Genomic DNA, 24,712 nt, shown 5'->3' with positions numbered 1-24,712 from the left:
GGACAACGTTCCGGACAACGTTCCTCCAGGCCCTTCCCGTCCTCCACCATCTTCTGGAGTCCATTTAAGCTCACACCTCCTGCTTCAGTGACTCCATCCAGCCACCTCCTTCTCTGTCGTCCCCTTCTTCTCTTGCCCTCCACCTTTCCCAGCATGAGGCTCTTCTCCAGTGAGTCCTTCCTTCTCATTAGGTGGCCAAAGTATTTTGAGTTTTAGCTTCAGGATCTGGCCTTCTAAAGAGCAGTCAGGTCTAAAGAGCAGTCAGGTCTTCTTTTTGGCAGCCCCTCAAATATTGGAAGAGCTCATGTCTTCCCTTCGTAACACTCGACATACTCAATCCCTACAACCGTTCATGCTTACTTTTATCCTCCAGCCCCTTAGTCATCTTCGTGGGTCTTCTCTGCGCTCTTTCCAGAGTCTCACCTATTTTTCGTATGAGGGATACAGACTTTGTATGCGTGAGAGGGAATAGACTTTGGCTGCTTTGGGAAAGCCAAACGAGAGTCCTGCCTGTAGTTCTTGGATGAGAGATCTCCAGGACGTCTGAAGGGCTGCAAGATTCAGCTGGAAACTCAAGAAAACAAGGGAGAAATGAGATTAGGAAAAATGCGTCACGTTCTAAGGTTGTAAGCACAATTCAAAGGAGACTTTGCATTGGAATTATACATACTCAGCAAACCCAGCAAACTGATGGGGAATTAGCATGCCTGAATCAGAAATGAATCACTGCATTGTGTTAAGACTGGACTATTGACAAGGGCCGATATTATTTTTTTGCTAACTAGCTTATTTTATTTTATTTATTTATTTTAATTCCATTTATATCCCGCCCTTCTCCGAAGACTCAGGGCGGCTTACAAGCTTAGCAGTAGCCTTCATTCTATGTATATGCCTGCCTATTAGGGCTTTCACACACACCCCAAGCGGCATTATTACAAAGTCAGCTTAATTGCCCCCAACAATCTGGGTCCTCATTTTACCGACCTCGGAAGGATGGAAGGCTGAGTCAACCTTGAGCCTGGTGGGACTTGACCTGCACTAATTGCAGGCAGCTGGTGTTACTTAAGGAGGCATTAAGCCCACTGCTCCACCAAGGCTATTCTATTCTACTCTATCCTATTCTTTTTTTTTTAATCCCATTTATATCCCGCCCTTCTCCGAAGACTCAGGGCGGCTTACAATTTAAAGCACCAATCAATGTGCTTAGCAATAGCCTTCATTCTGTGTATATGCCTGCTTTATTAGGGCTTTCATACACCCCCCAAGCAGCATTATTACAAAGTCAGCTTAATTGCCCCCAACAATCTGGGTCCTCATTTTACCTACCTCGAAGGATGGAAGGCCAAGTCAACCTTGAGCCTGGTGGGACTCGAACCTGCACTAATTGCAGGCAGCTGGTGTTACTTAAGGAGGCATTAGCCCACTGCTCCACCAAGGCTCTTTTGCTCCACCAAGGCTCTTGTCTGAGCTTGCCACTTTCAGTCATTGGACAGCCAAAAGCAATAAAGGAGAATATTTGTAGAGGAGGAGGAGGAGGAGGAGGAGGAGGAGGAGGAGGAGGAGGAGGAGGAGGAGGAAGAAAAAGAAGACTTGCTGCTCTCTGAGCTTGTTTCCTTGCAGACGTTTCATAACCCAAACTAAGTACCATTATCAAAAGCATTTGTGCTTTATATACATCAGGTGTTCGAAATATCAAGGAAAAGGAGATTTACCCTTTCCAACGACCCATATAATCTATCCTGAAATCTTATTAGAGAACGCAAGAAACATAATGTAATTATTTCTTTAAGGTAAAGGCCTTGCCTTCCTACCAATTTTGGATTTTATTCCTGGTCTGTCAATCGAGACTTTTTTTTGCTTTTTTTATTTTTTTAAAGTGGTGTTCGTGTGCCCTCTGCTGATTCAATGCAAAATTGAATCACTGGCTTCAGTAGCTTAGGTCTGAACCATCCCAATCAATGTGAGGTTTCTACTTTTGACTGCCAAGCTTCAGAAAATTTGAGAAGAGGTGGGAACCTTGAAGCGAAATTGCTGGAATTTAGTCCTCTGGTTTTTGAACCCGTGGCTTTGTGCTTGCAATTTTTATTTGCTTGCTTCTTTTGAAGCCATGCATAGATCCACTTATTAACTTTAATGTGTTTTTTTAAAAGTTCCTGTACAGTTTAAATTGTACCTGGTGGCTCAGTGGGTTAGGACGCTGAGCTTGTCGATCAGAAGGTCGGCAGTTTGGCGGGTCGAATCCCGAGTGCCGCGTAACAGAGTGAGCGCCTGTTACTCATTCCCAGCTTCTGCCAACCTAGCAGTTCGAAAGCACGTAAAAATGCAAGTAGAAAAATAGGGACCACTCCGGTGGGAAGGTAACAGCGTTCCGTGCGCCTTTGGCGTCTAGTCAATCCGGCCACGTGACCACAGAGACGTCCTCGGACAAGCGCTGGCTCTTCGGCTTTGAAACGGAGATGAGCACCGGCCCCTAGAGTCGGAAACGACTAGCACGCATGTGCGGGGAACCTTCGCCTTTACCTTTACAGTTCAAACATCTCCTAGAAGATATCTGTCTGTAACAGCCCTGCAGTGGTTATTCTAGGTAGCAATTTTGGGTCTCTGGATGCCTTTAAACTTGTTTCAAACATATTTTAGCATTGGAATGGCAAAAAATTTTTAAAAATCCCCTTTTTAGCATCGGAATAGCAATTTTCTCTCAGCCGGATGGATTGGGATGCAGTTTTCTGAATTCCCCAGCTGGCATGGTCAAGAATTCTGTCCCAAACCATTCAAGGGGACATCAGGTCTTCAAAAGGCTGGTGTTAGAACTGAAGAAGCTTCTTGGATGAGAAGCGAAAGGCATTCAAGTCCAGTTGCCTTTTGAGAAAGCACTTTTGGGTCTTCTGGTGAAATGGCAAGAAAAAGCTTGGATTCGGTATTCCAGGCCCATGTCTGGGTGTGTGTGGATCCTGCTGTGTGTGTTGTAGGTGAGCCTTGGGACTGTAGGACCATATAGCTACAATACCTCATTTGATCATCGTAGCAGAAAAGAATTGAACTACCTGGAAAGGATCTGACCCACTTGATGACAAAAGCATTGGTGGGAATGTTCTCCGTATTTCCCAAACTGGCTTTCTTCTTTCTAAGCTGAGCTGTTGGAATATTTGAAAATGTTCCACAGCACCTAGCCAAATTGTGCAACAAGTAATTAATGAGTTAGTGCTAAAGGCATGAGTCAGGTTTGTGTTTTTTGAAATAAATACTTGATTGACATTTATATGAGCATGGATGTCCTCCAAGACAGCCAGTTTGGTGTAGTGGCTAAGGCATCAAGGTAGAAACCAGGAGACTGTGAGTTCTAGTCCCGCCTTAGGCATGAAAGCCAGCTGGGTGAGTCTGGGCCAGTCACCAGGAGACAGTGAGTTCTAGTCCTGCCTTAGGCATGGAAGCCAGCTGGGTGACTCTGGGCCAATCACCAGGAGATGGTGAGTTCTAGTCCTGCCTTAGGCATGAAAGCCAGCTGGGTGACTTTGGGCCAGTCATTAGGAGTCAGTGAGTTCTAGTTCCATCTTAGCCATGAAAGCCAACTGGGTGTCTTTGGGATCACCAGGAGACAGTGAGTTCTACTCCCGCCTTAGGCATGAAAACCAGCTGGGTGACTCTGGGCCAATCACCAGGAGATGGTGAGTTCTAGTCCTGCCTTAGCCATGAAAGCCTCCTGGGTGACTTTGGGATCACCAGGAGACAGTGAGTTCTAGTCCCGCCTTAGGCATGAAAGCCAGCTGGGTGACTTTGGACCCATCCATAGGAGATGGTGAATGCTAGTCTTGCCTTCGCCATGAAAGCCAGCCAGGTGATCTTTGGCCAGTCAGTTCCTCCCAGCCCTAGGAAAGAGGCAACGGCAAAGGACTTCTGAAAAATGCAGAGACTTGTCCAGGCAACCTCTGGGACACAACTGAATGGGAGACAAAGATGACTTCCCAAACTTCTTGGATAAATAGGACACTTTGGGTTTGGGTTAACTTTCCACCGTGCATGAAGGGCTTTTTCTGTTGTTGTTGTTTGTTTGTTTTCTTCCTGTCATTGCAGGTGCTGGTAAATAATTTTATTTTCTCCCATGGGTTGGACCCTGGGACAATAGCCCTCCCGTACCATCTATGGGAAAGGACTGGCGCAGAGGCTTAGCCAGATTCAGGCCATGACCTGAAAACAAAGATCTGAGGACATTCAAGCAAAATTGTTTTGCTTTTTGGTTCAGAAAGCGAGTTCCTGTGGGGAAGAGATGGAGTAGCTTCTTTCTGAAAAACACGTCGTACTTTCCTTAAATTGGAGGAAAGCGACGGAGCAAAACAAGCACAGTGTTCTACCCCTATCCCCTAGAGGAGGGGGGAAAAAAAGGAAGCTCAAATCTGGATTCTGGTTCCGATCCAGACAAACAAATTGTTTACGTTGCCTAAACACAACAGTCTAACATTTTGGGGGCGTTCGGAGGTCCAATTTTTATTTGTTATTATTATTATTATTTGCATCCTGCCCTTACTGTTTTTACAACTAACCCAAGGCGGTGAATTTATCCAACGCACCATCCCTCCTCCTACGGGGAGAGACCTCGTCTTACGACCTAAAACGGAGCTCAAAATTTCCGTCCTTAAGTGAGACGTTCCTTCAGTGAGTTTTGCCCCATTTTACGAACTGAAGTTAGCAACCCAGGATGTCCCGTATATCTGCCTTCCCCATCGGCTTTGCTTGTCGGACGGTCGCCAAAGGGGATCACCTGGCCCTCTGGGACCCTGGGACCGTCATAAGTAAGAGTCAGTTGTCCATCCTCTGCTTTTGGATCACGTCACCCTGGGGAAGCTAAGTGTGAAAAACAGCCTCCAGTCCCCGTTTTTTACCCAGTCCTGTCGTAATTCAAACGGTCACTAAAGAAATCAGCTGTAATTCAAGGACTCGCTGTATTTCCCCCACAACAATCAAAGGCCTCCTCTGGCCTTACATAACTTGTTGGCAACTCCCATCTCTTCCCATGAATTTCAGCCTGAGAGTCATAAGCACCAGTTGGCTTTCTGCCTTGATAGCCTCCAGGGGGTTGCCCTTTTACTGCACCTTGATTCTTTGTTCCGTACACAGAGGCGTATCCAGCTGTGCACTTCAGCTGGAGTCGGGCGTGCCCAGGGTGGGATCCAGCCCAAGCTTTGCACACGCAGAGGAGATAAAAAGCAAAGTCCTGGATTCCCTCGGACTCTCGGTTCTAAGGCAGACTCAGAAGAAGAAGCGGTCTTGTTCGAGCTTCAGCGCGGGCCGGGGGTTGGGAGGAATCCCATAGTCTCTGGAAGTTTTAACTCAGCGGAAAGCTGAGACAGTGGATCGCGATGGCCTTGGGAAGATTCTCCCCTCTTATCTTGCTGGTTGTCGTGCTCTTGGCTGGGGTGAGTGACAAGGATTTTTTTTACACTGAGGTGCTCGGACTGGCTCCGTAGCTTGCAGTAAGACCGGCAGGAAAGTTTTGGGATTAGGAGACGGACTAGCCAGCTCTGAACTTGTATTTCAAAGGCTTATATTTGTCAAGTTTTTGCCAAGTCAGGTGAAGAATCAGAAACATGCCATGAGTGTTTATAGGTAGATGTGTAGATAGATAGATAGATAGATAGATAGATAGATAGATAGATAGATAGATAGATAGATAGATATGGATGGATGATAGATAGATAGATAGATAGATAGATAGAGAGAGAGAGAGAGAGAAGATAGAGAGATAGAGAGATAAAAAGAGAGAGACAGAGACAGAGACAGAAGATAGAGAGAGACAGAATATAGATTGATAGGTAGGTAGGTAGGGACAGAGATAGATATAGAGACAGAATATAGATAGGGAGGGAGGGAGGGAGAGAGACAGAAGATAAATAGATAGATAGATAGATAGATAGATAGATAGATAGATAGATGATAGATAGATAGATAGATAGATAGATAGATAGATAGATAGATAGATAGATAGATAGATAAAAGGTAAAGGTAAAGGTTCCCCCGCACATGCGTGCTAGTCGTTTTCGACTCTAGGGGCCGGTGCTCATCTCCGTTTCAAAGCTGAAGAGCCAGCGCTTGTGCGAGGACGTCTCCGTGGTCATGTGGCCGGCATGACTAGACGCCAAAGGCGCACGGAACGCTGTTGCCTTCCCACCGGAGTGGTCCCTATTTTTCTACTTGCATTTTTTTTACATGCTTTCGAACTGCTAGGTTGGCAGAAGCTGAGACAAGTAACAGGTGCTCACTCTGCTACGCGGCACTCGGGATTCGACCCACCAAACTGCCGACCTTCTGATCGACAAGCTCAGCGTCCTAACCCACTGAGCACCGCGTCCCTATAGAGATATATATAGAGAGATAAAGATAGATAGAAAGAAAGAAAGAAAGAAAGAAAGAAAGAAAGAAAGAAAGAAAGAAAGAAAGAAAGAAAGAAAGATGGATGATAGAGATAAAGAGATAGCAGATAAATATCAGAGAGAAAGAGGGGGCGAGAGAGAGAGAGAGAGATGCCCAGGGTCACTTGATAATGGGATGGGTGGCACATAAATGTAATAAAAGAATGAATGTCCTGTGTGTGAGCACTACCTTTATTCTCCAATTATCGAACTGCTATAGACCGATGCAGCTGCAAAGCCATTGGAGGAGAAAATGTGTTTGTCATTTTCTACATGATTTCTTGAGGCAAAACAAACTCTCCAAGGACGAATTTGTCTATTGAAACCAAAACACTCTCTCTCTCTCTCTCTCTCTCTCTCTCTCTCTCTCTCTCTCTCTCTCTCTCTCTCTCTCTCTCTCTCTCTCTCTCTCTCTCTCTCTCTCTCTCTTTCAAGTGTTTATTATTCATATCGCAACCAAACTGGTTTGGTTAGTCCACCCTGTTTCCCTTCTCTGAGAAGGTTGCCGAAGTCCTGAGAAACATCATCGGCAGAAACCTGTCACTCTTTCTAGGATGATGACAGGATGGCATTTCGGCCTGTTTTTCTTCTGCATTTCCTTGAGTAACCTAAGCAACACAGCAAGAAAACGAGACTCTGAGTCACGTGCATTCAATAAAGTAGCATTCAGATATGGAGAATTGGGTTTTTGGCAGGAAGTGACTGAAGGTTTCCTGCAACAGAACCGGCTTATATCTTTATTTTAGCAGGGCAGGAGCCCAAAGTGAGGGAGGGCTGGTCTTTAGCGCTTATCTCAAGCTTGCACAAAGTCCTGTGTTCCTAAGGCCTGGAATCTGGAGGGAGGACTGGCCAAAAGGCAGGCTGAAATCTTGGAAAGCTCATCCTGTTAATGGATTAGGGGGGAAAAAGAGGCCATTTTGGGGATTTGGTTTGGGAGCACTGAACCGGTTTGCCGCTTGATTAGCAGCAGTGATTTTCTTCCCCCCAGCTCAAGAGATGACTGTGTATGCCTCCATGTCTATGGAGACTCTTCAGTCATCCAGGTCACGGCTGTGCTTTATTCAAAAGGCAACTGGACTTCGCTTTTTCCTTGAAGGCGTTTTGCTTCTCATCCAAGATGCTTCCTCGGTTCTGCATGAATGGTGGAGAATGGAAGGATTTACGTTCCTTTCAGTCATCTGGTCACTGGCGCTCTTTCTGAGAGTCATTGGAGTTTTATCTGTGCCCCCGAGGTCACCTGAATAGGGCAAATGGGTGTGGAATCTTCGTGGAAGTGCTGAAAGGACTGGGGTGTAAACAGGAGGTAGATGTTGTCATATCCTCCCCCAAGTCAGAACTGAAGAAGCTTCTTTGATGAGAAGCGAAACATCTTCAAGGAAAAACAAAGTCCAGTTGCCTTTTGGAAAAACAGCTTTGGGTATAATGGAATTAAACTTTCTTCCCACCCCCCCAGCCCCCAATAAGGAAAAGTGCTTTTATTAAGGCAGCTTCAGTTGCACCCTCCTAAGTCCAGGGTAAGCTGGTGGTAAATCAGCACTCCTGTTGCCTGACAAGAGGCCCATTTACCAGGTTTCAATCTTTTCTCTGGCTATTTTTGTCCCTGCTTGGCCAACAATCTTAATAGCTGCCAAACTGAATGCATTTTAGAGATTGAGAAGTTTCCCTGAGCATGAGCTCTAGCAGAGTCCAAAAGCTTGGGGGGGGGGAAACCGTGGTCCTGGTGACCAATTCAGATTGGATCCTACGACATTATTCTGGGACACGTATATTTGCCTTCATTCCTGAGGTCAAATTCATTGCTTAAAAGGAGCTGCTTTTTGGATTTTGAGGACTGGTTCTCTGGAAATTAGATGGTACCTTCTGCTTTGCAAGCAGCGGAAGAAAGTGAGCGAGTCAAATGTGCTAATCCATGAATTCCACCACCCCCTCCCCGCCTTTCTCTTCTCTCAGCCGGTGAGCATGGTGGAACACGCCGAGTTCCTGAATGCTGGCAAGCAGCCGGGCCTTCAGATCTGGAGGATTGAGAAGTTCGATTTGGTCCCAGTGCCGAGAAACCTCTATGGCGATTTTTTCATGGGGGATGCTTACGTGATCCTCAACACAATCCGGCAACGTAACGGGAATCTGCAATACGACCTTCACTTTTGGCTAGGTAAGGAGAGTTTTATGGGACTCAACTCTCCAAGCTGATCCTAATTGGCTGTTAGGTATTTTATGTTTTTTTTTAAAAAAATGCTTTTTTAAAAACATATTTTTTGCTGTTTTTACATTGGCTTCGATTGTTCGCAAGCCGTCCAGAGTCAGTCAGTGAGTCACAACACACACACTTTGAGGGTATGCGTGTGCGAAGGGTGGGGCAGCTACATCAGTTTGAATAATCAATAAGTAAATAAATTAAATGTGTCAGAGATCACTCTCCAAGTCATGTCAGAGTTCAAGATTCAGTCTAAGATTCTCTCAGGTTTTTGTTTTGTTTTTTAAAAAAATACTTAAGTTTCTAGTCATGGGGGAGGAAGCCTGTGCATTGCCTTGCATGTGGCTGTATATTTCTATGGAGATGAAATGATAAAGAATTCAGCTTGGAAGAATCGCCACGTGTCGTTTTTCAGTTTGGGGCCTGGCGCATGGTGACTGAGGAATTCTGGGAGTGGAAGACCACACACAGTGGCTGACGAATGCTGGGAGTCCACACGTGGTGGCTGAAGGATTCTGGGAGTTGGCCTCACACCCGACTAGCTGAGCCCTCTTGCCCTCTTTCCAACTCTGTGGTTCATTTTCTTTTTTCCTGTTTCCCAGGCAACGAGTGCAGCCAGGATGAAAGCGGATCTGCCGCCATTTTCACAGTACAGCTGGATGACTATCTCGGGGGAAGGGCGATCCAACACCGGGAAGTGCAAGGACACGAGTCGTCCACTTTCTTAGGATACTTCAAATCAGGACTGAAGTACAAAGTAGGTGCCTGCTGGAGAACGTTATTGAGTGGTGCTCAGAACCCTGTTAGCAAAGAGCCCTGATCCAGAGGGGAACCGATTGGGACCTTGAAGGTCATCTAGTCCAACCCCCTGCTCAGGCAGGAAACCCTTTCCCATTAGAGACAAATGGCCGCCCAATCTCTTCTTAAAACCTTCCAGTGTTGGGACATTCACAGCTTCTGGAGGCAGGTGGTTCCACTGGTTAATCGTTCTCACTGTCAGAAAGTTTCTCCTTAGTTCCAGGTTGCTTCTCTCCTTGATGAGTTTCCATCCGTTGCTTCTTCTCCTGCCCTCAGGACAACGCAGTTCTCTTTGGTCCCAGATAGAAATCTCATTTTTTTAAAAATTTATTTTAATTCCATTTATATCCCGCCCTTCTCCGAAGACTCAGGGCGGCTTACAAGCTTAGCAGTAGCCTTCATTCTATGTATATGCCTACTTATTAGGGCTTTCACCTCCCCCCCCCAGCGGCATTATTACAAAGTCAGCTTATTGCCCCCAACAATCTGGGTCCTCATTTTACCTACCTCGGAAGGATGGAAGGCTGAGTCAACCTTGAGCCTGGTGGGACTCGAACCTGCACTAATGGCAGGCAGCTGGTGTTCCTTAAGGAGGCATCAGCCCACTGCTCCACCAAGGCTCTTTCCTCCAGATGTTTCCGATAAGCCAAGTCCTTCCTGTATATCTGAACTTAAGATGCATTGAGGGTCACCTTGATGGAGGGTCGTCTTGTTTCTGTTCCAGGCCGGTGGTGTGGCCTCGGGCTTCCGACACGTGGTGCCCAATGAAGTCACGGTCCAGAGACTCTTCCAGGTTAAAGGCAGGAGAACCGTAAGGGCGACGGAGGTGCCCGTCAGCTGGGACAGCTTCAACAGTGGTGACTGCTTCATCCTGGATCTGGGCAACGTAAGCACTCCATAGAGTCATTCGTAACAGGATTTGGGCACCTGGGGACGAAAGCTACACCTCTTTTCGAAGTTTCGAAGACGTGGCCCTTCACAGGCTGTGTGCAAGCCATAAAAAGTATTTTAAGAAAGTCACAGAAAGGAAAACTCGCAGTCTTTTGCTAGGCGCATGGTGAATATACCACGCTTTCGTTAACAAAGGGAGGAAAAAAAAAATCTGGCTTTTCCAGATAGATTTGAAATATTACACCATCAAGCAGCAAGCGACTATCTTGCTGGGCAAACCATTATTCTGGTCTTTGACCCACAGGTGAATGAAAGGGTCAAGAACCCGAATCAGCTTGTTTGCCAGGAGACATCCAGTTTGCAGTGCTTTTGTGTACACAAGCGCACACACACACAGACACACACACCCCTTTAGCGCTGGCCTTGTATTTTTCCCCCGCTGACCCTGTGGCTGTCTCATCTCCTGTAGAACATTCACCAATGGTGCGGCTCTGATGCCAACCGGTTTGAAAAACTGAAAGCCACCCAAGTCGCCAAGGGCATCCGGGACAACGAGCGAAGTGGGCGAGCCAGAGTCATAGTCGAAGATGATGGGGTTGAACGCGACGAGATGATCCAGGTCTTCATTCATTGCGCACCTGAATCCCCTTCTAAGCCTTTCTCCAGAACTCGTTCCTTATCATCTTGAGCTTTCCTACAACTGCTGATGATTTCATCTCCTCTTCATAGATTTTGTTGGATCCCACTTTCCTTTCTCTTTTTTTTCCTCTTTATAACTGCTGTCATTCTGGCCACTGGGTTGACGGAGAGGTCCCCAGAGCAATCTTAATTGGTCGTTATTTTCCCATGCACAACTTGTTTGCTCTTGGGAAATATCTGGGCAGCAACGTTTCTAAGAATAGAACAGAATAGAATAGAATGGAATGGAATGGAATGGAATAGAATAGAATAGAATAGAATAGAATAGAATAGAATAGAATAGAATAGAATAGAATAGAATAGAATAGAATAGAATAGAATAGAATAGAATATATGGAATGGAATAGAATAGAATAGAATAGAATAGAATTAGAATAGAATAGAATAGAACAGAACAGAACAGAATAGAAAATAGAATTAGAATTAGAACTAAAATTAGAAATAGAAGAATAGAATAGAATAGGTACAGTAGAATGGAACAGAACAGAACAGAATAGCAGAGTTGGAAGGGCCCTTGGAGGTCTTCTAGACCAACCCCCTGCTCAGGCAGGAAACCCTATATAATTTCAGACAAATGGTTGTCCAATCTCTTCTTAAGAACCTCCAGTAATGGAGCATTCATGACTTCTGGAGGCATAACCTCTGAAGTTATGAAGACAACAGACAACGATAACTTTGAAGGACTGACATACCTGTGTTTTTCAGGTCTTGGGACCCAAACCTACCCTGCCAGCAGCTACAACCGATGACACCCAAGCTGACGTGACCAACAGGAGGCTGGCTAAACTCTACAAGGTATTAAAGCAAAGCAGAGGGTGCACCGTGACGTGGGGGGGGCCTCAGGAGGTGGGCTGTGAAAGTCTGCAAACATCCTTCGGGCTGTTCCGAGGTCAGGAATCTGGCTTGTTTTGGTCTGGCTGAGGGCCACATTTGCATCGGAGGGCTGCAGGCCAAAAAAAACCTGAACGGCGGACAGAGCAAATGCAAAATGTACTTTTCAGGCCATTTATCTCCGCTGATGCCATTTCTTCCCGCGGATTATGCTATCTCTGCTTGCTGGCGTGGGTAGCGTGGCAATCGCTGCCGGGGGACAGGTTCCGCAGCTGGGGGAGAGGGTGCTTCGCACTTCAGTAGTGCAAATTTTGCACACCCAGATCCAGAATTCCATGTCCTTAGACTAGTGACGGCGAACCTTTTAGAGACCGAGTGCCCAAACTGCAACCCAAAACCCACTTATTTATAGCAAAGTGCCAGGGCTGCATCAGCATTTGGTGCCCTCGGGGAGTGCGGGGTGGGCCTGGTCCACTAGGTGAGCATGGCTGCAGTGGTCACGGCAGACGGGGTGAGCATGGCCGGGGCCAGCCCTTCGCCATCTCCAGGGCATTCCCGGCGGCCAATGCTGCTTACTCGCTCACTTCTTGCCCTGTTGCATCCAAACGCCACGTGCTCGCTACTCTGGTGAACTTTGCTGGGGCGATGGCGCGCGTGCCCACAGAGAGGGCTCTGAATGCCGCCCCTGGCACATGTGCCATAGGTTCGCCACCACTGCCTTAGACAAATTGCCCCTCCAGAAGCCCAGATAGATACTTTATTTTAGCTAGAATTAAAAATGAGACAAAATCCAATACCAGGAAGGCAAAAGGGGTATAAATCAAAAGTGACACTGGGGGGGGCACCCAGTCCAGTGCAGCTGTGTAAGAGAGACAGAGCAGCTGCACATTACGAGCCCTGCTAAGCAAACGTTCATCATTTCCGAAGACAAGAACAGCGGTTTAATGGGAAAGAGAGCCAATGGACAAATTAGAGGCGTCTTTTTCTCTCCATTCAACGCCGGAAGCCCAATCCACAGGAGACCGCGAGGGTTATCAGAGGCACCTACTCCAACCTAAGACTCATTCAGCTTAGTTCCTGGGGAAGGGACAAAAAAGATTTTAGAAGTCTGGATTGGTGTCAACGCTGCTAACATGGAATGTTCTTGCTTGACAAGAGATGAAGAAGTAGCTATTTCATATGTTAAACTTGTGTATTGCTTTAAGACTTGTGCATTGCTTTAGTTTAAAGTTGGGAGGAGGGAAGAGTAGGAATGCACCTTCAAGGCCATTTGTCTCTCTAAAGAAGATAAGGCTTCGGGCGGTCCTTCTAACGGAAGGGAAACTGATTCTTTAAATTAATTGGAGAATATGATTAATGACAAAATTAGAAAGGTGGAGAATTGTGTTTTAATATATTGTGCAAGGGGGCGGAGATTTCAGATTCCAGCTTCCTTCGAGCAAGCATTTGTATTAGGCTAATAAAGGACTTTTAAGGTAAAGAATGCCTCAGAGTCACTTGAAAAGCCCATACATTGGAAACTTGAAAATTGGAGTGTGTGTGTGTGTGTGTGTGTGTGTTCACTTTTGGTTTCCAAGTGGGTAAAAAGCACCAATGTGTTTGGTTACAGGTCTCCAACGGGGCAGGGAACATGGCTGTTTCCTTGGTGGCCGATGAAAACCCCTTCTCCCAGACAGCCTTGCTTTCCGACGATTGCTTCATTCTGGACCACGGCACAGATGGCAAAATTTTTGTCTGGAAAGGTACATCCGGAAATGAAAGCCAATCGTGTATTGATCAATCCAGTCTCTTCTTAAAAGCCTCCAATGTTGGAGCATTCACAACTTCTGAAGGCAAGGGAAGGGTGTACGACAATTCGCCGCTAAACAAAGGGTTGTGAGAGCGGGCCTGTAGTGTAGGATAAGGAAGCCCACCGCGTCATAAACCCAGATAATTCAGTTTATAAACTTGGGTTTAAAGCTTGGGACGTTGCATATACCTGGACACTGATGGTTAGTCAATACTTTACAATGGTAAGCCTACGAAGAATGTAGCTGATCAACTCTTTACCTCTCCTTAAAATAAAACATCTCACTTTTCTTTAGACAAATTCTAACTCTGGGCCTTCTTAGCGGCAGCCCATCAACCTTAGACAGAAGCCAAGAAAGAATTAAGTTATTCGCGTGTTTGAGTAAATCACGGTATAACACTGGAAGTTTTTAAGAAGAGACTGGACAGCCATTTGTCTGAAATTGTATAGGGTTTCCTGCCTGAGCAGGGGGTTGGACTAGATGACCTCCAAGGTCCCTTCCAACATTATTATTAACTATTTGTAAACCCGTTATGTAATATTGGACTAGAAGACCTCCACGGTCTCTTCCAACTCTCCTGTTCTGTTCTGTTCTGTATGGGGAAGGGAATAAGTTAGATTTTTGATGTATCTTTCAGCATTCAGCCAGTGTGGATTTTTTCTCATGTTTAACATTAGATATATTTAATATTTGGGGGTTTTTCTCTCTCTTTTTTTTGAACACACATTTTTTTTTCTTTTTGTTCTTAGTGTTGGATGTTTGTTAGTCTGTTTTTCCACCCCTTCTTTTGTTTTGTATTTTATCTTTGGTAATAAAAGAATAAATAAACATGTCTTTTTTTAAAAAAAATCACAGAATGATTTGAGCTACCTTAAGAGCTGGCAGTGGACCGATGTTTTAAGTCTGGTGTGGGAGAGCTACATCTGGATTTGAGCTCTCCAGATGTCCTTGAGGATTCTCACCTGGAGAGATAAAACTTCCCATTTGGCAGCAAAACCTTTGCGGCATAAGCATGCGCCTGGATAACAAATGCCTATCTCTGTTTCCTCCCTTCTTAATAACAGGGAGAAATGCCAACACGGAAGAAAGGAAAGCTGCTCTTAAAACTGCTTCTGAGTTTATCAGCAAGATGAATTATCCAAGACATACACAGGTAAGCCGATGGAAGGGAAATTATCTATAGCTCACCTTCCATGGGAAAGTGAAATTTAGGATCTATGGAAAACTGTTGGGGGGGGGGAAATGCTTGCCTCTTCGGATCCTGTGTGTGAATCCAACTATCCAGCGACCTCCAGAAAAATCAGAAAATCCAAACAGTTCAAATGGGTATAAAGGCTTATCGCAAGCTTAAGCTCTCTACAAGAATCTGAGCTACTAACGGTCCAAGCAAATTGGCGGTGGACAAGAGTCAAAGGAATTCAAGGAGGGCTGGACTCTCATGGACACGAAGGGACTTGAGACTGATGGCTTAGCCTGGTCATCTCCTACGCCAGCAGGGAATTCCAGAATTTAGAGGCTAGACTGAGGAATAAATCAAATGTCAGAAGTTGGCAATGACAAAACATCTTCCATATTGTTGGAGGTAGGCATAGAGTCATGGGGTGTCAAAGGTCAAGGGTTTAGCTTACCTATAGTTGGACCATAAGAAAGGCCGAGCGCCAAAGAATTGAGGCCTTTGAACTATGGTGCTGGAGAAGACTCCTGAGAGTCCCTTGGACTGCAAGGCGATCAAACCGGTCAGTCCTAGAGGAGATCAACCATGACTGCTCTTTAGAAGGCCAGATCCTGAAGTTGAAACTCAAATACTTTGGCCACCTAATGAGAAGGAAGGACTCACTGGAGAAGAGCCTCATGCTGGGAAAGGTTGAGGGCAAGAGAAGAAGGGGACGACAGAGAATGAGGTGGCTGGATGGAGTCACTGAAGCAGTAGGTGTGAGCCTAAATGGACTCCATAAGGTGATGGAGGACAGGAAGGCCTGGAGGAACGTTGTCCGTGGGGTCGTGATGGGTCGGACACGACTTCGCAGCTAACAACAACAGAAGAGAATATTTGTAGCCCTCCTTGGCGCCCTCTGAAGCTGGTTGTTTTCTTGCAGACATTTCATTACCCAGCTAGGTAACATCATCAGGACGGTCCCACCAACAGAGGCAGTGCAAGTCACTTGTCTATCAAATGAGAGCAAACCCTTGATGCTTAGGGTCTTCTTTCCTTTCAGGTCCAAGTCCTCCCGGAGGGTGGGGAGACCCCTCTGTTCAAGCAATTCTTCAAGAACTGGCGCGACAGAGACCAGACGGAAGGGCTGGGAGTGGCCTATGTCTCTGGCCAGGTGGCCAAAATTGAGCAAATACCTTTCGATGCGGCCACACTGCACACCTCCCCAACAATGGCAGCCCAACACGGGATGGAAGATGATGGCACAGGGGAAAAACAAGTAAGGAAATCTAGGAGGCTGGCGGAGCAGAGTAGCGACTCTTTGGGCTAAAGAGTCGGGCGTATCGGTCAACAGCCTGGCTCTCGGGAACCAAAAAAATAAAAACAGAAGTAGGCAAAAATAATAAAAGCAGGAAATTTAACAAGCCAGTTGGATGGACGGACGCCATGATCTACGTCTATCCAGGTTTGCAAACCACAATGGACCAACGTCTACGGAGATTCTCAACTCTCCAGACTGTCCACGGTTGTCCCAAAGGTGCTTTTTCAAAAGGCAACTGGACTTGCTCAAACATTATATAAATTATATAAATTAAATTAATAATAATAATAATAATAATTAATAATAATAATAATAATAATAATAATTATTATTATTATTATTATTATTATTATTATTATTATTATTATTATTATTATTTAAAAACATTTCGCTTCTCGTTCAAGGAGCTTCTTCGGTTCACCGTAAGCTGAACTGCGAACTGAAGAAGCTTCTTGGATGAGAAGCGAAACCTTTTCAAGGAAAAAAAACAACAACCAAGGAAGTCTACTTGCCTTTTTGAAAAGCGCCTTCGGGACTACAATGGGCGAGTTTGCAGAACGCGCAAAAGCCAAACAAGCCGCGCTACGGCTCAGTTCGATGCGCGCGTTCTGCTCAATCTAACACCAGCCTATAAAAGAGAATATCTGTGGGTGAGGATTGAACTGTGGGGTCCTCGGTGCTCTCTGAGCTTGGCGGTTTTCTTGCAGACGTTCCATGACCCAAACTAGGGAACATCATCACTTCTCATGAGCACTGATGATGTTACCTAGTTTGGGTCATGAAACGTCTGCAAGAAAACCGCCAAGCTCAGAGAGCACCAAGGACCCCTAACATCAAGCTGTTCACTGAGATGCAGGACGCTCATAAGTTGGCCACGACAGGAAAAGACAGAGAGGGGCTTACAGTTCCCAATTAGGTGCACTGGAACTACATTTCCCAGAATTCCAAGTCAGGCTAGGCTAGCCCCTTAGTAGAACCGTCCGAGGAGTCATCCTTAGCTTCTGAGTTTCTCCACCAGGCGACACTATGGGGCAGCGTATTAAGAGTATGAACCAAACTTCGCGGTGAGGGCAGAGTAGGGAAAGGCCTTAGACCCTGCACATTTGAAAAGCAGCTGATTCCATGCAATTATTTCCCTCCATTTATATCTCTGCTGGAGCTACTTCAGTAAGGTTCAGAAGCGGAAATGACTGGGGTTTAATACTCAGGACTAGGCAGTGGGACACAGTGATGGCATTGGACGTCCATCTGGGAAGTTCAGATTCCTGTCCCTCCTCAACCATGGAAGCTTCCTGGAAGACTTTGGCCAATGCTATCTGTCTCTCTCTCTCTCTCTTTCTCTCTCTTTCTCTCTCTCTCTCTTTTTCTGTCTGTCTGTCTCTGTCTCTGTCTCTTTCTCCCTTTCTCTCTTTCTCTTTCTCTCTGTCTCTGTCTGTCTGTCTCTTTCTCTGCCTCTCTCTCTTTTTCTCTTTTTCTCTTTCTCTCTTTCTCTCTTTCTCTCTTTCTCTTTCTCTCTGTCTCTGTCTGTCTGTCTCTTTCTCTGCCTCTCTCTTTTTCTCTTTCTCTCTTTCTCTCTTTCTCTTTCTCTCTGTCTCTGTCTGTCTCTGTCTCTCTCTCTTTTTCTCTTTTTCTCTCTTTTTCTTTTTCTTTTTCTCTTTCTCTCTTTCTCTCTTTCTCTTTCTCTCTGTCTCTGTCTGTCTGTCTGTCTCTCTCTCTTTTTTCTCTTTCTCTCTCTCTCTTTTTCTCTTTCTTTCTCTTTTTCTCTGTCGCTGTCTGTCTGTCTCTTTCTCTGCCTCTGCCTCTTCTTTCTTTCTTTCTTTCTTTCTTTCTTTCTTTCTTTCTTTCTTTCTCTCTGTCTCTTTCTATGTCTTTTTCTTTCTTTGTCTCTGTCTTTCTCTTTCTCTTTCTCTTTCTCTTCTCTTTCTCTCTTTCCCTTTCTGTCTGCCCCTGTCTCTCAGACAAATGCACCTCATGTGGGGGAAGAAGAATGGACCATTAGATCTGCTGCCTTCGGTTCCTGCCCAAAAAGCAGCCGAGAAAGCTAACAGATAAATACATGAGCTATCTGAACAATGGGGAAAAAAAAGAAATGCAGTTCAGTCCACCCCCGCTTTTCTCATTCACTAGCTGTTCGAAACTCAGAGGAGACACCACAGAGGAGAAGCAGCCAGCTTCCTTCCTCATTCACTCCAAAAGTTCTGGTTTGTTGAACTGGCACTTGCTTTCCTGGAACAAAACCTCCAAAGGGTGTGTGCTGCTTGTCAACAGGCTTACAAAACACACAACAACAGCTCTCCCACCCCCCACCCCGTCCGCCATTTTCTCCATTTTCTGCTTCTCCAGCTAACCTGGCCTTGTTCTTGTCCCTTTCTCCTCTTTCTGCAGATCTGGAGAGTAGAAGGCTCTGCTAAAGTTCCTGTAGATCCTGCAACGTACGGCCAGTTCTACGGCGGAGACAGTTATATCATCTTGTACAATTACAGGCACGGGAGCAAGCAGGGAAAGATCATTTATACCTGGTAAGACAAGCTTCTACTTGAAGTACGGCCAAGGGAGAGTAACAAAGCTTCCCAGCTCATCTTGACCAAATTTTTTTTTCCGTTTCAGGACACACTAATAGGTCCCTGGACTCTTGCCCGGTTCCCTTCCCCCCCCCTCGCTGCTAATGAAAGTGTAAAATTGGCCGGCTTTATTTCCAAAAATGCCTCTGCAGCAGCCCTTCTTTAAAAAATAAAAAAAATTCTTAGAAAAGGATGATAATAATAATAATTAAAAAAAAGACGGTCGGTGTTGTAACGTTGAGGCTTCGTTTAGGAGCGTGTCTCACCAGCTCAAGGAAGAAAAATTTAAAAAAGCACACATGCAAACACGATTTTAGTGACCCGCACGGACTAGCTAACCTTTATCGCCTTCAGAGCAAGAATTAGAATTACTCAGACCCGTTTTGTGAGAAAGTCACCCTCTTACCCATGCTTTTCCAAAAGACAATTTGACTTCCTTGGGTTGTTGTTGTTGTTGTTGTTTCTTCCTTGAAAATGTTTCTCTTCTCATCCAAGAAGCTCCTTCGGTTCTCATCCGAGAAGTTTCTCGGATGAGAAGGGAAACGTTTTCCAAGGAAAAACGAGGACGAGAACATCCAGTTGCCTTTGGGAAAAGTGTCTTTGGGACAACGGCCTTGACGATGGAGAATCTCCGTAAACATTTACCCATTTGCAAGTCTTCTTTCTTCTTCTTCTTCTTCCCAGGCAGGGTGCAGATTCCACTCAAGATGAGATCACCACCTCGGCTTTTCTTACTGTCCAGCTGGATGAACAGCTGGGAGGCACAGCTGTGCAGGTAACCACCAAGCTCAGAGAGCAACCAAGGACCTCTCAGATCCTTCCTCCGTTTGATAAATGTGCATTTCCACCGTTTTCATGACCTCCTGATCCCCAAACCTTTCTTATCTTGCAGACTGACCCTGTTATTTATTTTTTCTTCTTCTTTGGTAGAAACGAGTGATCCAGGGCAAAGAGCCCCCTCACCTCATGAGCATCTTTGATGGGAAACCACTGATCATATTCCAAGGTGGCACCTCCAGAGAAGGTGGTCAGACCAGACCAGCGCCAACACGTCTCTTCCAAGTCCGTTCCAGCACATCTGGGGCAACCCGGGCCATTGAGGTACATGACTTAAAATATGGAATTTGGGTACAAGAAAGACCAGTGACCAATAAAACTGATCCCAAATGGCACCCACCTTGCCTCTGAGTCTTGGTAGGAGGTAATAAAATAAATAAAAATAAAATAAAAATAAATAAAAAAGGAGTTAATCCCAGGATGTGTGTCAGAGCTGCCATTACTTACAGCTCTAAATAGAAACGAACCCCAGCTCCATTTGTTGAGAAAGGTAAAGTGTCACGTTTTCGACGTATGGGCTTTTCAAGTGACTCTGAGGCATTATTTACCTTAAAAGTCCTTTATTTAGCCTAATACATCGGCAGATGCTTGCTCGAAGGAAGCTGGAATCTGAAATCTCCGCCCCCTTGCACAATATATTAAAACGCAATTCTCCACCTTTCTAATTCTGTCATTAATCATATTCTCCAATTAATGTAAAGACCCGCCAAGGTCTTCTCTTCTCTAGTTAGAGATGGCCTTGAAGGTGCAATCCTACTTGTCCCCCCTCCCAACCTTAAACTGAATCTCTTAAAGCAATACACAAGTCTAACATATGAAATGGCTGCTTCTTCATCTCTTGTCAAGCAAGGACATTTGATATTAGCAGCATTGACATAAAGTTTATTAAAGATCAAATTGCAGTAGTGCAAAGCCAGGACTGAGAATCGCATGGCAAAATCCCTATGTTCTACTTTTCCCTCCCTTAACTATAGCTCATTGCCCATCCCAGTGTCACGAATCAGGTTCATGCAGAATGTTTTCATAACCGTCACTCCAAGCATAGTTTGGTAGGTAACTGCCTCCTTCCAGCTGATTGACCTTGAGGCAGCCTCTCGAGGACCTACAGAAGTTACTTTCGCTTCCCCCCTTCATTCTGCCTTCCCACAGTTGATGGCAGTCTGTCGCCACATCGCTGCAAAGCACAAGCAAGAGTAAGTGTCAGCTGACACAGCGTCCTCTTCATATTTTTACAGATCAGCCCGGCTGCTAAAGAACTGAATTCCAACGACGTCTTTGTCTTGAAGACCCCAACTACTGCTTATGTCTGGGTGGGCCAGGGAGCCAGCAACACCGAAAAATCAGCAGCTCAGGAGCTATTGAAAATTTTAGGAGTGCAGGCAACTCAGGTTGCTGAAGGCCGAGAGCCAGGTTTGAAATGCATGTCTGAAATTAAAAGTCGGGTTTACACCTCAGGCTAAAGAGAAGGTGGTTTTTTTTCAGTTCTGGTTCAGCATAATGTGTGAATCCACTTCCAATGGGCGGGGGGGGGGAGGGAGGAAAGGACAAACCAGGTCCCTGGGGCTTGTTAACAAACTACAGCTTAAAACATGATGCTGGGGAAAGGTCATCATTTTTACGCTGTGCTATGTTGAGTTGGATCCCATTGGCTCTTGGGGAACGCCAACATTTTCTGTCCACTTTAAGACCACTTTAAAAGCTGGCCTGTTTCCTACTGTATGTCCCAAAGGTGCTTTCTGAAGAGGCAACTGGGACTTCCTTAGTTTTTTTTCCTTGAAGACACCTCGCTTCTCATCCAAGAGAATTGCAGAAGCTCCTCGGATGAGAAGTGAAATGTCCTCAAAGAAAAATAAAGGAAGTCCAACTGCCTCTTCAAAAACACCTTTGGGACAACCCTGACATGGATGACTGAGACTCTACGTAGACGTTTTCCTACTGCATGATGTTTGCATTGCCTACAAGACTCCCAATTCCACCTGTCTCCAATTCCACACACGTTGGTTGACGCTGATCTTTTACCCCAAGTCCACCTTTCTCTTGAGTTGTCCTCAATACCACGAAAGGAAGCATTGACCAGGAAGCTTCCCTCAGGCTCCGGGTCTCTTTTGCAGAAGGTTTCTGGGAAGCTCTCGGCGGAAGGGCTGCATACCGCACCTCCCCACGGCTGAAGGATAAAAAGATGGATGCTCACCCCCCTCGCCTCTTTGCCTGCTCCAACAAGAGTGGACGCTTCACTGTGAGTAGCTGAAGCCTAGCTTGGTTGGCAGGTTAACACACATCCTTAACAACCAGTCAACAACATAGCTTAACACCCATGGGGCTAACTCAGGGGTCTTCAAACTTGGCCCTTTGATGACTTGTGGACTTCAACCGGTAGAATTTCTCAGCCAGGCGTGCCTGGCTGAGGAATTCTGTGAGTTGAAGTCCACAAGTCATAAAAGGGCCAAGTTTGAAGACCCCTGTCTTAAATGTAACAAACAAAATGGAGGCTGGCTGAGGAATTCTGGGAGTTGAAGTCAACAAGTCATATAAGGACCAAGTTTGAAGACCCCTGTCTTAAATGTAACAAACAAAATGGAGGCTGGCTGAGGAATTCTGGGAGTTGAAGTCCACAAGTCATAAAAGGGCCAAGTTTGAAGACCCCTGTCTTAAATGTAACAAACAAAATGGAGGCTGGCTGAGGAATTCTGGGAGTTGAAGTCCACAAGTCATAAAAGGGCCAAGATTTGAAGACCCCTGGGCTAACTCAACAATCCCTGTGATTCCTGTAACAACTGTAAGCAAGAAAAGGTGTAAAATGGGGCAAAACTCGTTTAACAACTGTCTCACTTAGCAATAAAAAATTGGGGAGGCTCAATGGTGGTCGTAAGGCAAGGAATATCAGTACTAGCTCAATTTTTTTAAAAAAAAATGAGTCTTTAAATAATGGCGGCCCCTTTCTCAGAAGCATTTGGTCATTAAAGGAGACGACATGTTGAATGGGACAGAGGCTTCTCTGTGTCCACTGGAGCTGGATGGCCAATAGATTTAAAATAATCAATAAATAATGATGATAATAATAATAATTGATAGTTGATAATCAATATAAATCAGTGAAAACTTTTGAGAATTCAGAGATGGACCCAATTTTCAGCTATCTAGTTCATGTCAGAGAACTAAATCGCCTTAACCTTATTGTTTTAAAGACATTTTCCATTTCAAACTTCTTAGATTGAAGAAGTACCCGGAGAGTTGACTCAAGAAGACTTGGCAACAGATGACGTAATGCTTTTAGACACCTGGGACCAGGTAAGTACCTCAACTCATTAATAAATGGAATTATCTCTGCTCTGTATGGTAAATAATCATCTGTATCACATCAAAGGGCCGTGATGTTACCTTGATTGAGTTTGCTTGCCTTTTCCTAAGGGGCTGTTAGCCCTGAGAAAAAGAGCTAGACTTTTTTCTAGATCTGTCAAAGGTTGAACCAGCAATCAGAGAAAAAATAATAATACCATTTTCATTAAACATTTATTTTTTAAAAAAATAAAATCTTGGTAACCCAACAGCCGATAAATGTCTGTTTATGTTTTTAAGTGTACAATTGATTTGTTGTTGGTTTTTAAAAAAATAATTACAGACGGGTCTCTAAAACTCATAATCATTTATGAAGTTCTTCAACAGCACAATAAATAGACTCAAATAGGACAGTGATTCTCAACCTTAATGACTTGAAGAAGGGTGGACTTCAACTCCCAGAATTCCCCAGCCAGCACAGCTGGTTGAGGAATTCTGGGAGTTGAAGTCCAGCCATCTTTAAGTTGTTCAAGTTGAAAAACATTAACTTAAGTCCATTCTTTGCCAGGACTAAACTGAAATTTAGTGCAGTCCTATCAGAGCTCAATTAAAGGGCAGGTCTAAACTTGTGGACTTCAACTCCCAGAATTCCTCAGCCAGGCACATTGGCTGAGGAATTCTGGGAGTTGAAGTCCACAAGTCATAAAAGGGCCAAGTTGGAAGACCCCTGGCCCTAGATCCTAACCTAAGATTTGCTCTTTCTACTGCTAATCAGAAGAGAAAATGTGGGACTCTCCAAGGTCCTGAAAGTGTTGTCCAGCACTCTTTTCTTGAACCCTTCCCATCATGCCTACTTTGATGGGTAGAATAAGGTGGAGATGATGCATGTGGACAAGTGAACATCCCTGGTGGCCATGACACACGAAGTGAGGAAGTTAATTTGGCTTTTTCTTCAAAGGTCTTTGTGTGGGTTGGGAAAGATGCCCATGAAGAGGAGAAGACAGAATCCCAAACATCAGGTGAGTTGATCACTCCTCAATCTTTTATATCCTCCAGCTCTTTGTTGGCAGCTCAGCATCTCAGCGTTCTCCGAGCTGCTGGGTTGGTTTCGTTACCAGGCTAGGCAACATCTTCAGTGGAGTTTAGGAGATGTCAATGTTCATGTTCTTCTGCTTATCAGGGCTTCAGGTGTGTGTGTGGGGTGTCGAGTGAGGGTCTTGTGATGGGTCAGGTGTGACGGGGGCCTTGTGATGGGGAGGTTATATCAGTTCAGGCTGAACCCCACCACTGTTTCACACACCCACACCTGCAGCCCTTATAAACAGAAGAACACCGACACCGACATCCCCCCAAACTCCGCCGAAGATGCTACTAGCCTGATCAGGAAACGTTCGGAAACCAACCCACAAACTTGGAGAACCCTCCACCCGAGCTGCAGATATTTGCCACTCTTTCAGTACTGATGATTCCTGTGCTGCTTTTCTCCTGGTTGCGTCTTTTACAGCACGGAGATACATTGAGACTGACCCTGCCAACCGCGATCGGCGGACACCCATCACCCTCATCCGACAAGGATTTGAACCGCCTACCTTTACCGGCTGGTTCCTGGGCTGGGAGGATGATTACTGGAACGTGGATCCTTTAGAGAGGGCCTTGGCAGAGCTGGCTGTGTGAAGAGAGGAATCTCTCCTTTTTTATTATTATTATTATTATTATTATTATTATAATCGGGAAGGAGAAAAAGCGTGTGGCCTTCAAAAGTCTCCTTCCATCTCCTACAGGCACTTTTTAAAAATAATAATAACAATAATTAAAATTAACCAATAGCTCAAGAAGCTGATCAGTAGAGGAGACGAGTCCACGAACTGTATTGTTTTGATCCCTTGCTGCTGCTTTGAAGAGAGAAAAAAAGGCCCTTAATAAAGCTTGTATAGAATCAGTAAAAGGCTTGCCAGTT

General features: G+C 45.2%; 1 protein-coding gene across 1 annotated transcript; it reads left to right on the top strand.

Annotated features, from left to right (window-relative positions):
- The first annotated feature begins 5,216 nt into the window (after window positions 1-5,216).
- GSN (gelsolin) lies at window positions 5,217-24,700 on the top strand. The gene is made up of 17 exons (XM_083380217.1): window positions 5,217-5,411; window positions 8,355-8,556; window positions 9,201-9,355; window positions 10,121-10,282; window positions 10,757-10,906; window positions 11,692-11,781; window positions 13,427-13,559; window positions 14,672-14,760; window positions 15,824-16,039; window positions 18,467-18,600; window positions 19,327-19,417; window positions 19,573-19,743; window positions 20,715-20,889; window positions 21,591-21,715; window positions 22,690-22,767; window positions 23,714-23,774; window positions 24,260-24,700. Exons 1-17 carry the CDS (start codon window positions 5,355-5,357, stop codon window positions 24,427-24,429), a joined length of 2,259 nt encoding a protein of 752 aa, XP_083236343.1. The 5' UTR covers window positions 5,217-5,354; the 3' UTR covers window positions 24,430-24,700.
- The last annotated feature ends 12 nt before the right edge of the window (window positions 24,701-24,712 follow it).

This window comes from Vipera ursinii (genome assembly GCF_947247035.1).
Source record: "Vipera ursinii genome assembly, contig: scaffold_124, whole genome shotgun sequence".
NCBI lineage: Eukaryota > Metazoa > Chordata > Lepidosauria > Squamata > Viperidae > Vipera > Vipera ursinii.
This window is presented reverse-complemented; position numbering and strand designations above follow the sequence as displayed.